Source organism: Parus major, chromosome 4, assembly GCF_001522545.3.
Source record: "Parus major isolate Abel chromosome 4, Parus_major1.1, whole genome shotgun sequence".
Taxonomy (NCBI): Eukaryota; Metazoa; Chordata; class Aves; order Passeriformes; family Paridae; genus Parus; species Parus major.
Window position 1 is genome coordinate 25,007,765 of NC_031771.1, and position 12,959 is coordinate 25,020,723.

The 12,959-nt window shown below is 42.6% G+C and overlaps 1 protein-coding gene across 11 annotated transcripts in view; it reads left to right on the forward strand.

The window, feature by feature from the left end:
- EPHA5 (EPH receptor A5) overlaps positions 1-12,959 on the forward strand; it is a 194,097-nt gene that overhangs the window by 142,439 nt on the left and 38,699 nt on the right. For 6 of the 11 annotated variants that reach the window (XM_019006391.2, XM_015624694.3, XM_015624696.3 and 3 more), the window contains 2 exons: positions 1,859-2,018; positions 5,892-5,994. In XM_019006391.2, coding sequence (XP_018861936.1) covers positions 1,859-2,018; positions 5,892-5,994 — 263 coding nt within the window. Of the gene's footprint in view, positions 1-1,858; positions 2,019-5,888; positions 5,995-12,959 lie in introns of all 11 variants that reach the window. The other 5 variants (XM_015624693.3, XM_015624695.3, XM_019006387.2 and 2 more) reach the window with 1 other exon arrangement.

Genomic DNA, 12,959 nt, shown 5'->3' on the forward strand with positions numbered 1-12,959 from the left:
TCTCTGGCCATGGGAAGGAGCTGCTCAAGCAGTCCATGCAAACAGGGGAAAGAATTTCATAAATCTTCTCCATCAAAATAAGATCAAAAATATTTTTGCATATGAAGGAGCTTGTGAAATAGATATGTGAGTGACTTAAACAGGGCTGAAGATTAAAGTACACAGCAAGAATCAGGTTATTTTGTTGCTGGAAATATTCCATTACTAAATCACTTTATTAAACTGTTTGAGTGACTTTTGGGGTACATTGAATCATTACCATGGAATGGCTTGGGAAGAATAGCTTTTAGAAACCAAAAAAAGATAAAGCAAATAATTAAAGTGAAAAGAATTGTGTTTTTCTTCATTTTCCTTAGTTGGTTTTCAAACAAATTGGCAGGAGAGGGGGCTTAAAATCTTCAAATTGTAGTACAGAACTAGTCTCAAATAGCTTCAGCAGATAGTTCTTCAAGAGTGAGTCCTTTGTGGAGAGGTAGCTCCAGCCAGTCCAAGTTTATGCTCTCTTGATTTATTTTCTTCAGACTGAGAGTGAAGCTTAGTGTTTTTCATAGAAAAGCTCAAGAGTCCAAGTGTTTGCAGAAGCCAAGAGTGTATTGAAAAGTTAATTGGCTGACATACAAGCAAATATGTGACCTAATATTCACTTACTGCTTTTTAACCAGTAGTTGAGATAGGCTGAGGATATTACCCTTAATCCTTTTACTTTGTTGCTATTATAATTTATATTCTCTGTTTTTAGCCCTTCATAAGAGTAAATTCACATTCATTTCCAAGGGACAAGAATGATTTATATTAAATTTTTGGGAAAACTGAGTTTCATCAGACTTTCATTCCTATAAGAGGGATCACTCCTTAATAAGAAGGGCAGATATGTGTGTGTGTGTGTCTGTACACATTTCTCCAAAACAGGCTTCAATTGAGAAATTTTGTAATCTCACATGTAAGAAATTCCCAGTGCCTTACCCAGGCATACTGCTGTCTATGGGAAGCTGGCCATTAAATTAAAAAGCAAAAAGGAAAATGAGCTCAGATTCTAAGAGCTATCCAGAAATCTTGGTAAGAAACTGCTAAAAACTCTGGTTTAGCTCATAATAATTTGGATCTGAGAGGATATGGTAAATAAAAAGCAGTTTCCAAATTTGTAGACCTTAATTTATGAGCTCTTGTCTAGATTATGTGTTACAGTAAATAATTCTAAGAGTAATTACTTAGCATTTCAACAAAATTTTAATCAAAGAACTGGAACTGTTTCACATTAGAAACTGATGTAGATGAAGATTTATTTCAGCAATTTTTCTTCAAGTTCATTGCTTCAGAAGAACAGTGCAAAAATTAGGTATTTTCCTGCAGTTTTGGTTTATTATTCCCTTCCCAAGGTCTAATTGGTGGTTGTAGAAATGCAGGCATAAAGTTGTACAGTGTGTAATATATTATTCTCTTTTAGGCCTACTTACATTACTGGGAAGCCGCTTTTGGTGTAAATCAAAATCCTTTTTTAAGTCAACGGGGTTTGTTTTATCTTCCCTGTGCCTTGGGATTGATCTCTGTATGATAAACCTTTCCATTGCCCCAGGCCATGTACATCCCGAGCTGTGGAAAGCTGCTTCTACTGCAGATGCCAGTTGCATGCCTCCTAGAATCATTGATTATAAAAGAGAAAATCAGATCTCACATTTTGTATTGCAGAAAGGACCTTCTGAGGGGGGGGGGAGCGGGGTTGAGGAAGAAATCCTCAAAAATGCACGCTTCAGTCATCTTCTCTAGTGTTTCTCTGGGGGTTGTTAAGAGTCTGTCTTCTCTGAGAGCCACTCTTTGTGTGTTTGAACTCTGTGGTTTTTTGGGGGGGTGTTGGGAAAAGGACCAGGAGACGAGCTACACCATCATCAAGTCGAAGGAGACGACGATTACGGCGGATGGCTTGAAGCCAGGCTCAGCGTACGTCTTCCAGATCCGAGCCCGGACAGCTGCCGGCTACGGGGGCTTCAGCCGAAGGTTTGAGTTCGAAACCAGCCCAGTGTGTAAGTCTCTTTAATTACTGTCAGCCCCTGTCTCTGCTGTGCTTACCAGAAACTAGTCAGGGGATCGATACCTTTGCAGAGAGCGCTTCCTTTTATTGGCTTCATCCCCTGACTTTGGAAACATCGAGCATGTCGTGACTCTGCACTTGACATGTCTGTCCTTTGCTTCCTCATGGTGAGGCAGGAGATCTTCTTCAGAAATTCATGGCATTCCATGCTTAGAAAAATCCTCTGTTTACAGGAGCCTGGTGTAAGAAAGCCTTTCCTCTCAGGAGGGACAGAGGGGATGGGACCTGCTCCTTAAAGGCTGTCTGCAGAGGATGCTGAGCTCTCTTAAATATCTACATCTGTGGGGGCAAAACCCTGAAATGGTGCCTCTCTGCAAGGGGAAGAGTTGAACCAGCATTAGTGTCTTTTGTGTTTTTTGGGGAAAATTCCTGTCAAGTTAAAAGATTGTTTCTGTTGGCTGCCAATGCCACAGCCTCAAGGCAAGGACATTGACTTGTTATCAGGAATAGAAAAAAATCTGCACTTCAGGTGCAGGACTTCTTCTTGGCCTGTTGCATTTGTGGGTTTTTTAATTTTCTTTATTTTTTATTATTTTTTTTAATGTATCTGATTATCCAGGGCTGGATTCTGGAACAGATTCTGTGGCTGGGTGAACTCCTAAGGCATGCAGAGGCTCAGCTGCTCTTCTGTGTTCAGGCATAGCTGTGGGGAAATTATTTTTGTCCAAAATACAGAATTTTGCCGAGGTGTCAAATACAATTTTGTCCACCAGAAAATATGTCTTCTCTCTTTTAGTTTGTACAGCTGTCATTTATTAATTTTTATACTGTGTGCATAGAAGAGGAATTTTGTGGTGGAAATACTCTGATCCTTCCTGTGGGAAAAAGACTCTTTTCTGTGTTTTCCTTGGAAATTTAAATTCATCAATACTTTGGTTACTGGTAGTCCAGTTTATTTAAAATTCATCATCTTTGAGAAGATGATGCCAGAGTTGTCTTTTTAGTTCATGCTACCTTTGAAGCTATAATAGATTTTCAAGGAGTCATTATGCATGTGCAAATGTAGCTGTGGAGCCAGCGATAAAGCTAACACAGTGAAAATTGCATCACGGTGCAAACATTAATGCATTAAGGACAGTCTATTTAATGTATTTCTTATTGTAGTAACAATTAATTGTGCCCTGTAAGTAGCAACCAAATCATGTTATGCCCAAAAATTATTTTGTATAGTTTTTCTCAGTTGGAAAGTTTCTTGCTTAGAGTTGTTTGAGTAATAGTGTTCTGGTCTATTAATGAGTAACACATGAAATATATGCATATTTGATCTATTAGCTGTGATCCTGGTCCAAAAATAATGGCATTTTCATAAAGGCCATCATGTAAGTATCTGTGTTAATCAGGACTTTTGGAGGACATCACATGGAAATATTTTTAAACACGAGGAATTCTGTGGGTCTTTTAGTCATACCCGTATCCCAGTCTTTTTCACATTTTAAAGGCAGAGGAATAGGTACTTCTCTGACATTAAGGAGTTGCTGGGGTAGTCAGAGGAATACCTACTGCCTGGTCCCCAGTTTTGGAAGTGGAAATTATTTGTCTGTTGGACACAGGCTCTGGCTGAGGCCTGACTTAACCAGATACTTTAACACTTGATGGGATTGAAATACAATGTAAGCCTCAGTATCTTGCAAAACACAGCTCTGTTTGACATTTAAAACCTTATAAAAAGCATTTATTTTCCCCAAAGCCCTATATAAAGTCAATATTAGTGTCAGGAGAGTGACCAGACTCCCACTGCTTTCCTGCACATCCTGGAGATTTTGAAAGCAAGCACAGATCGAAATCTCACTGCTACATCAGAGTACAGATCTGAGCTTCTTGTTAGAGCCAGAGCAAATGATTTTTATTCAAGCACAGATGAAAACCTTTCAGTGGCTGTTGTGAGAAACAAAAACACTCTCCAAGTTGTTTGTACTGAACAACAGGTTTTGTTTCCAGTTCACAAGCTTTCTATAGTTGTCTTTAATACATTTGGGGGAGTTATACCTCAACAGCCTGGGAAATGCAATGGAGGAAAGCTGTAAGATATTTTGGACTTCCCTCTTTTTCCAGATTTTGGGAATTTTTGCATACTTCTCCCTGCTTCTGCAATTCAGCAAAGCACCATGAAGCACCCAGGGCTTCAATTTTCAGTGATTTTTTTTTTATTTGAGTGGAAGTTGTTCCTGGGTGTATCCACTTGTTGCTTCATCCTTTCTAAATGCCACCAAGCTCGTCTAGCCCCAAAAACTAATCTTGCCAAGATTTTTTTTGGTTTTGCCTGGGTTGGTGAGCTGATCTAGCTGGTCTGCTGGGCTGGAGTAGGAGCATATCACCAAGCTGAGAAGGGGTAATGCAGGTGTGTGTGTGTGTGTCTGTGTCCCTGACTTTGAATGGCAGCAAGTCCCAGCTTGGCTTATGAATTCAGGCTTTTCATCTGCCATAGATCATAGCGGAATTTATCTCATTTCCCCATCCCTTGAGCTGTGCAAAAAAATCTCTGCTTAATGTTCTCCTTTAAATGTTTTTCTTTTTAATTATTTTGTCAAGAAAGCAATAAAACACCATCTTAAGGAGCCCCCATAACTTTTTGAGGCTAATAAAATCCCTGGATGATGGCAGGGGTTTGAAGCAGTTAACATTACATATTTAATACATCAGGACCAATCTTTGTGAAGTCACTTACACTGCTGTAGCAGATCCACACCGCTCGTGGTTAAGCACCAGAGAGCTCCCATATGAAGAGCTACTTGAAGCCCAGTGCAGATCAATGTTTAATGCCATACCTTTTTGTCTTTCTTTTCCTTTAACAATTAATATGGGACTATATTCAGTTATTTTATAGCCTTCATAACATTAATCCTGTGCTAAAGACCCTTTTTTAGTTCAGTCATTCTTAGTTAAAGGCTTCTTCAGTACGCAATCAATTCCTGCTGCTCTCTGGGGTGGATGAGGCTTCATCCTGGGCTGGCATGAGGTTAAGAGCTATAATGAGGTTTACCCCCACAGAGCAGTGGTGCCTGTGCCAGGGAGCTGGTTTTGCAGGGAGGATGTGACATTTGTACCCTGGGGTGGTTATATGCATACAGCTAAATAAGCTGGCAGCACAGAGGGCAAGGTGAGGAGACTTTGGTTTCTCCTTGGGGAACTCCACATACAAACCCCTGGGGGGAAGCAGGCTCCTTCCCCTGCCGTGTAGGGCATTTACACAAGATACATTACAAGGCACTGACTGGAAGAGGTTTTTTTCCCCCAAGTCCTGGCCAATAAAAAGACCAAGCAGTCTATGTGTCTTAGCAAATTCCTGTTTTGCAGAGGGCACCTTATGGCCATGTGATAGAGATGCCACAAGGAGTTAGTTTATAATTGTTTATAGCTTCTTGAAGTGCAGGTAATTCTTTTTATCTTGTAGATTTTGCTTATGTCTGTTAGCAGTAACATTCCATGAGTGTTGGGTTTCCATCCAAATGAGAGCCTGTTGGGTTTTCATCTTTTATCTCTGATTTCTAATGCGGCTAACTCAGGGAGAAAAACTTCAGTTCACAAGCTCAAAGGCTTCATTCTGCAACGCTTTGGATTCTGGATTCAGCAATGAGATGCAATCTTGTTGGGTTTTTGGCTTAGTGTTGCTTGTGGTTTTGTTTCCTTTCCACCCGTATCCTTTCCAAACTAGAAACAGACAGCACAAGGGGAAAACACAAACCATAAACGAAGAAGTTAACTGGTAAGACTTGAAACCTCGCTGGCAGCCTCACTAGAAAGACTCATATGAGTGCTGACTGTCATTTTAACCCTAATCTCCATTTTCTGTTTCTCATCTCAGCAGTAGCTGCATCCAGCGACCAGAGCCAGATTCCTATAATTGTTGTGTCTGTAACAGTGGGAGTCATTCTGCTGGCTGTTGTTATCGGTTTCCTTCTCAGCGGAAGGTAAGAGAAGAAGCTGTGTATTTATACTTCTTCAACTTTGGTAATAACTTTTATCTGGCCAGCCGATTAGTGTGATTTAGGCAAAAGCAGCATGTGAACAAAGCTGTCAAGTGGTAGCACTGTAAAACAGCAAGAGGGTGGGCTGATTGATCTGTTTGGACAAGCAGGAATGACAAAGGCATTCTCACAGATGTAGTTCACTTCCCAATGATTTTCATCTGTGTATGGGCTGGCCCTGATTATTTGACTTGATTCTCATAGGAGTGTTTTCACATTCCTTTAACAATAAGTAGAACATGTTATTACAGGTAAAATACCTTCTCCCCCATCTGTTTACACTCAGAGCTTGCAATGGACTTCACTCACAGAGAAAACTTGACTTCAGAAAAACACTTGCAAAGAAAACGAGAATAAACCCATCAAAATGGCCAAACGCCCCACATTTTGGTCAGATCTGGATTTCATTTCTCATGTGTAGAATACTAATGTGTTCTCCAAGTGTTAGTGAATCATACACAGAGCTTCCCCCACAGAGGGAGACACTCTGCTTCAAACCATCCCATTGACTTCTCATGTGCTTAAACATAGGCAAGTGATGAAAGCCTGGGCTACACCATCTTTGACAACTCTAATGGAAGTTGATGGAATTTTTTGATGAACAAGAGATTGTGGTACCAGGGCAAAATCTGGCTTGTATCAGGATAAGTTTGTACTGCAACATTAAACTTGCTTGGCAGCCAGCATTGGAAGGCCCTTTTTTCATATTCTACATGTATATGAGTACATTTTTTTAGTGGCAGTAGTCAGACAATGCAACATCCTCCATGCATATGTTAAGTACACCAAGCAATGTGAAGTACTCCACAAGGCAATTTAAAGTACATCTACTGATAAGGCTGAATTTGTTTTCAGTGCAAAATAAACATTTATGCTTCTAAGGTATCCATCAGCCCACAGTTGCCTTTATGATACAGCTCTGTCTTAGGATCAGGCCTAGCAAGGTGACTGTAAATTGGAGGATATTGTAAGCATTAAGAGATGTTACAGATGTAGAGGAACTGCACTGAATTTGTTGGTTGAGGGTCTTATTTCCCAGAGGAAGTAAGGTATCAGTCTGCAAATGCAGAGCAGTGAAATCCTGCCAGGCTGAGCAACTCTGTCCCCAGGCATAAGGCATCTGTGGAAGGACACGGACACAGTTGTTTCCTGTCTTGAAAGGTAAGTGTGCTGCCAGACTCATCTCCAGTCAAGGTCAGAGACTGACAGTCTCTTCCAGCTCAGCTGTTCGAGCTCCTGTTGTCTGCTTTGAGTGACTCGTTTGGCTTAAAAATGGAAAAGTAAATGCTCCTGTCTGCATGAGAAGCATGCAGCAGCAGAAAGGAGGGGAAGGGAGGGGGTGTGAGTCAATGGCTACAGGCAATTCACACCAGGACCTACAGGAAAGCTGTAGTCAAAAGACTTGGCTCTGAACACCCCAGACTGGATTCAAGTCTCTCCTTAAAGACCAGAGGTTATGACTGAAATTCCTCTTCAGTCAGAGCAGGTGGATGTGAACCTTGGCTCCCCCCAGCCTGGATGTGTGCTTGCATTGGTGCAAACAGGAGAATGCATGTGTGACTGTAGGGAAGCTATGGATGTAACCTGGCACCTCTGTGAGGAGGAGTCTGGGGGGAGAATGACAGGTGGAGGAATGTATATCCCTCTGTGGCTGTAGGGAATCACAGCTGAGTGGCTGCCAGGAGCTCCTGCTCTTTCCACAGTCGCTGGCAAGGGCTCAGTACCCCTCTGAAGAGGATGTACACTTGCAGGTCTCCTTTCCACTGCTGCTCTCTCCAGTCTTAGCAAGCAGTTGCAAATCCTGAGCCATTTGTCAGTTCTTATTAATTACATCTTTCTGTCCTCTTGCCTAATGTGCTTTCCAGGATGTGCTTCCTCTTAGCTCTTTATCTCGTGCCATGCTTATAAAAGCCCTTGTCTGCTTTGGCTAGAGTTTTATTGCTGCCTCAACTGCTACCTTAATCCTCCTACCTTGTACTTGCACTTCCCTCTGTGGACCCCAGGGCAGCTACAGGTTTCTGGGACCTTCTCCATGGTGCCCCTCTGGATGTCTGGGAAGGGCAGGCACAGGGAGCTGAGCTCTTCATCCATTTTTATCTTTTCAACCCTTCCCCTAACTGAAAAGACCACAGTCCTTTATTTGGAGCTGGTGGGGAAGCCTCCCCTACCAAGGTTTGGTCCATTATTAGAAAATTGACTTCAAAACCACAGGGCTTCTCCGCCAGTTTGAGTTCCCATGAATTTTAAAGCCTGTCTACTACATTGAATGGCTCGTGAGAACAGCAGAATAAACCCCAAAAATCCAGAAAGATGACAGACAATTTGAAATTAAACAAAGCAAAACAAATAAATTGCTCTGGTTTTGAAGAAGGCAGAGATGCCAGGGAGATGTGTTACTCATGCTGCTTTGTCTTGGATATGGATTCAAGACAATTTGTGGAGTAACTCTCCTGCTGTGACAGCAGGGACAATAAACGTGTTCCAAGTAATGGGATAATCCCTTTCTGAAGCAGTTAACCTGTTTCTGGAAGATGTTTTCCTGTTAAACCTCTGGAGTGGTTATTTTGTTCCAGTGCCTGGTTCCAGGGGGTTGCATTTTCTTTCCTGTATTTGCTATTAGGAAAAGAGCTATTTTGAACTCCAGCTGGAATCACCACTTCTTTCCACACCAAGCAAGCTGTGCAAAGCCCAGGCTCTGTCTTTTCTGTTGATGTAAGAGAGCTGGAGAAGGAGAAAAATCATCTAGCTCTGCCGCACTGAGGATGTAGCCTGGCCAGCTCTTGCAAATAAGCTACTTTGTGCTGGCTTTAGGGTGCTCACAGGTCCCTGAGAGGCCCTGGATGCCTCAGGATATTCCTCCCTAGGATGCTGTATGGCCTCCTTGCACCCATCCTCCCCAGCCTGCAGTGAGCAGAGGCTTGGGAGCAGTTCTGCAGTGCAAAGTGAACGTAGTGCTGCTCTTGGCTGTTCTTTTGAAAGGAGTTTCCTCATAGGGCTGAGGAGTTTGCTGGAGTCTGCAGGCTTTTCATCTCTTGCTAGGTTCCCAAAGGCAAGACCACACCTCTTCCCCTTTTTTTCCTTTCAAGTCTCTGCAGTTTTCTCACTTCTTTTGAATGAATGTAAGTAACAGCTTGGCATTTCCCATTGGCAGCTGGCCCTAAACCAAAGGTCAGTTGAACAGTAGTCGTGGTGGCATTTCCACATGTCAGCTTCCATCTGTGGAAATGCACTTTGCGTCTGAAGCTGGAGATTCCTGGGAATTTGAAACTAAATGTGCTTTGCCCCAAACTATTAAGCTGCATTTCAGAGCTGATTTACTTGCAGATGCTCCAGAAAACTTCCTGTAAATAACACGTCCTCTGACCAAGGTCACAAATGCCAAGCCAAATAGCTGATCACTTCTTTAAGTTATCCTGCTCCTTGCATCAAGGGCATATTAATAATATAACAATCAGGATTACAAATCAAAGAGATTCACTAAATCAGACTGTAGTTGTCTCAGCATAAAAAAGGGAAGTGGATTGAAAATCTATTATTAAACCAGCTACAAGTACTGAATTAAAGGACACAGATTTGTTATTATCTTTTTTTTTTTGTTAGGATTATGTGTTCTCAAAAGCACAGTGCATTTTACAGATAAAGCAAAGATATAAATTTTGCTTTCCTAGCAGTGCATGAATTAAATGTCTGTCACCATTATTCCTGGTTGGAGTATGTATTAATCTAAAATCATTACTGACTTTTGCTCTAAAGTCTGCGTCAGACAATCCAGTGACAAAGATCTTTGCACTCCATCTCACAGGGAGCAGTAAAGTGCCTTAGTTGTTGTTGTGTGGCATCAGTCTCTTTCTCCCTGCAGACTGAGGTGAGGGGCCAGGTTTTCAGCAGTCTGGGGAGGAGACCAGCTGCTCCAGAGTAGTACCCCTCTTTTTGTCCTTCAAACCCAGCTCTCTTTGCAAAACAGATAAGGTCTTAGGGTGAGCGTTAGGAGACTGCTGGGCCCTCCTGTCCCCCAAGCTTTCAAACTTCATAGCGTTAAACAAAAGCATGAGCTTTTACAGAGTCAAGTGGGGAAGATAGTAGGTCAGTGCTGTGCATGTTTGCAAAAGCTGTTCAAAACAGCCAAGTCAACTGTGCATCTGCATTTTAGCCAGCTACCCATTATGGATGACCTTTCCATCTCAAGTGATCTTCCAAAGAACCGGTGGGAGCTTTTCATAGAACTTAGGGGGAAAAAAAAATAAATGGAAGCAACAAAAAACTGCCCCTCACCCTGTGTCGTGCATATATAGAAAGTCTCCTTCTGGCAAGGAACTAGCCTTTGAAAGACAAAGCAAAGACAAATCTTGCCACCTGGGTATTGGCAATTAGAGGCTCTTACACCAGCATATCCATCCTTGACCTTGGCTGATTTAGACTTTTAAATATCTGTGCCTGTGGTGGCAGAGGGCTACATTCTGGACACAAATATGTGCATCTTGTTAAAAAGTGACTTTCAGGGAATAGAGAGGGTGAAAGATTGTGGTGTATATCCTAGGTCCTGAGACAGTGTTTACAACCTTCTGTGATGTGGAAGGTCAAAATGGAGGAATTTTTCCACAACCTTCCCCCATCCTATTTTCCAAGTTGTGTCAGGGCTTAAAATAGTTTGCTTTTTCAATATTTCCGTAGGAAATGGGAGACAGTTTGTAGATAATGGTTTTCATAGAGAATTTTTCCAATGTGAGTCACAATTTTTGTTAGTTGGGACTTTTTAAAGGATTTTTATCTCTACATTCTTGCCTGCTCTTCCTTCTTCCTGCAGGACATAGTCTCCTGTGATTTATAGCCATTTTTTTTCTACTGCCTACTGCCAAATATTCCCCACGATTCACCTGACAAGAGGAAGGATTTTGTTGAGGAAGCTAATGCTCTGCCAAGTCAAAATTCCCATCCACCAAGAGCAGGCAGGGTCTGCTTCTGTTGGGGTCAAGGTTTTTACTGTTTCCATCCTATTAACAGCTTCTTTGCTGGTGGATTTTCCAAGAGGGGAGCAGCACAGGCGTACAGTACTGCTCTCTGAAGGGAGAGTGCTCCAGTGCACCCTTCTGCACGGGGTCATACCTTCCTAGGGCCCCTGTGGAAATCTGCTGCCCATAGCACCCGTCTCTAACATGCTGTCAAGATCAGCTGGTCAAATTTGGCTGCTCCAACACCTCATTCCTCTTCTATTCTAAGCATCTTTTGGCTTAGTGCAAGCTCGCTGGGCTCTGCAAGACAGTCTGTGCTCTGCAGTTTTGAGACGGGTTTAAGGACCCAAACTAATCTGCCTTCGAATGAGTTTGGCCCAGACAGAAGGTGAGAGTTGACCAAATCTGTAATCCAAGTTATTTCTGAGTTCCTCTGGCAGCAGCCAAGGGAGTGGGCTGGAAGGACTGTGGTGAACAGATAAGCAACCAGCAAAAGCTTTGTCTGAGCAGGGAAAACGGGGGTAGTGCAGCAGTAAGTGATGAAACCTCATTGCCTTCTTGCAGGTGATTTGTTTGATGGCCTTGTGCAAGTCCTGTTTCCACTTGGAGAAGGGAACTGGGCTGCCCTTCAAGCTGGAATTTGCAGCAGCTTGAGGCTCCTGCTGAGCACCCCTTGTGCATGTAGTCTTTGAAAGCGGGATTATGCCGTGTCTTCTCTTGACTGTGGAGTGGGTAGAGAATGAAGAAGGAGGTCAGACTCTAGTCCTTCTGCACTTCTGAATATGTGGATATTTCACCTTGCTTTGAAATCAGAAGCGTGACCTCTCCTGGGCTTTGCCGTGCACTTGGCCCCTTACCTAGAAAAAAGGTTATCTCTGCTTTCTTGTGTCTTAGACACAGAAAAGTGTAATGCCAGAGGTCTTTCCAAGTGCAGTTCCTTTCCCTGAAGACAGTGCTTTCCTTCCCCTTAGTGACTACATAGCTATCATCTGCTTGGCCTTCTGCATTCTCATTTTTCTCAAACAGTGCAGACGCGCTTCAACTAAGTATGAACTAGGATAGCTCAGCAGGAAGAGCAGGTGACTCCTGAAACATTCATATATTTTGGGACAAAGTGGGAATATACTCCTAGCTGCTCACAGTGTGTAACGCTACTTCTCTGATTTTTAGAGCAAGCATGTTGACTCAGGAATTTCTAGGTGTAGCGCTGCCCTCCTGACCTGGAGATGCAGGAAGCAATCATTACCATCTCTCAAAGCTGTATGAAGGATTAGAAAAATCTTCCCAGGCACCCTCAAGTATTTCAGTCTCTAATTGCAAGCCTCTGAAGAGACCATGCCATTAGAACAGATTATTAAAAGCAACAAACGAGACTTTCATTTATCATGACTCCAAGACTTCAACTTATAACTCTTAAAAGCCACATCTATATATGGCAGAGCCTCTCTGAATTCTCTCTAGCCATTAAAAATGTAGTTTAATTCCAAATGCTCTCTGGGTCATCTGCAGACTGGTGGTAAATTAATTACATTAATTGCAGGCACAGTTGCTGGGGCCCATGATATATATACATTTCATTAACCAAGCCCAGGGTTTGAAACAATGCCAAGGGTGTTGATAAGTGCTCCTCACACAGGTTTATTAAAGTTTGCTCTCTGGACAGTTGGGTTTGCAAACCACATAAGCTTTGTGGGGGTCACCTTAGCTAGAAGTGGAGGAGTGTTGTCTCTGTGTGCTTGAGATAACCGAAAGCAGCAGAGTTGGGCTGGCCAAGGAGCAGGGCAGTACCAGCAGGCCACAGAGGTCCCCGAGGTGTCACTGCAGCTGCAGGCTCCTCTACTATTTTCTACTTTTTTTTTTTTTTTTCCACATCTTCAGCCCTTTCCTTGAAGCCAGGGCTAGAAGCAGGTGTCATACTTTATTTCAAGGAAGCTTGGCTTTTGGAGACGGTGTCACCTC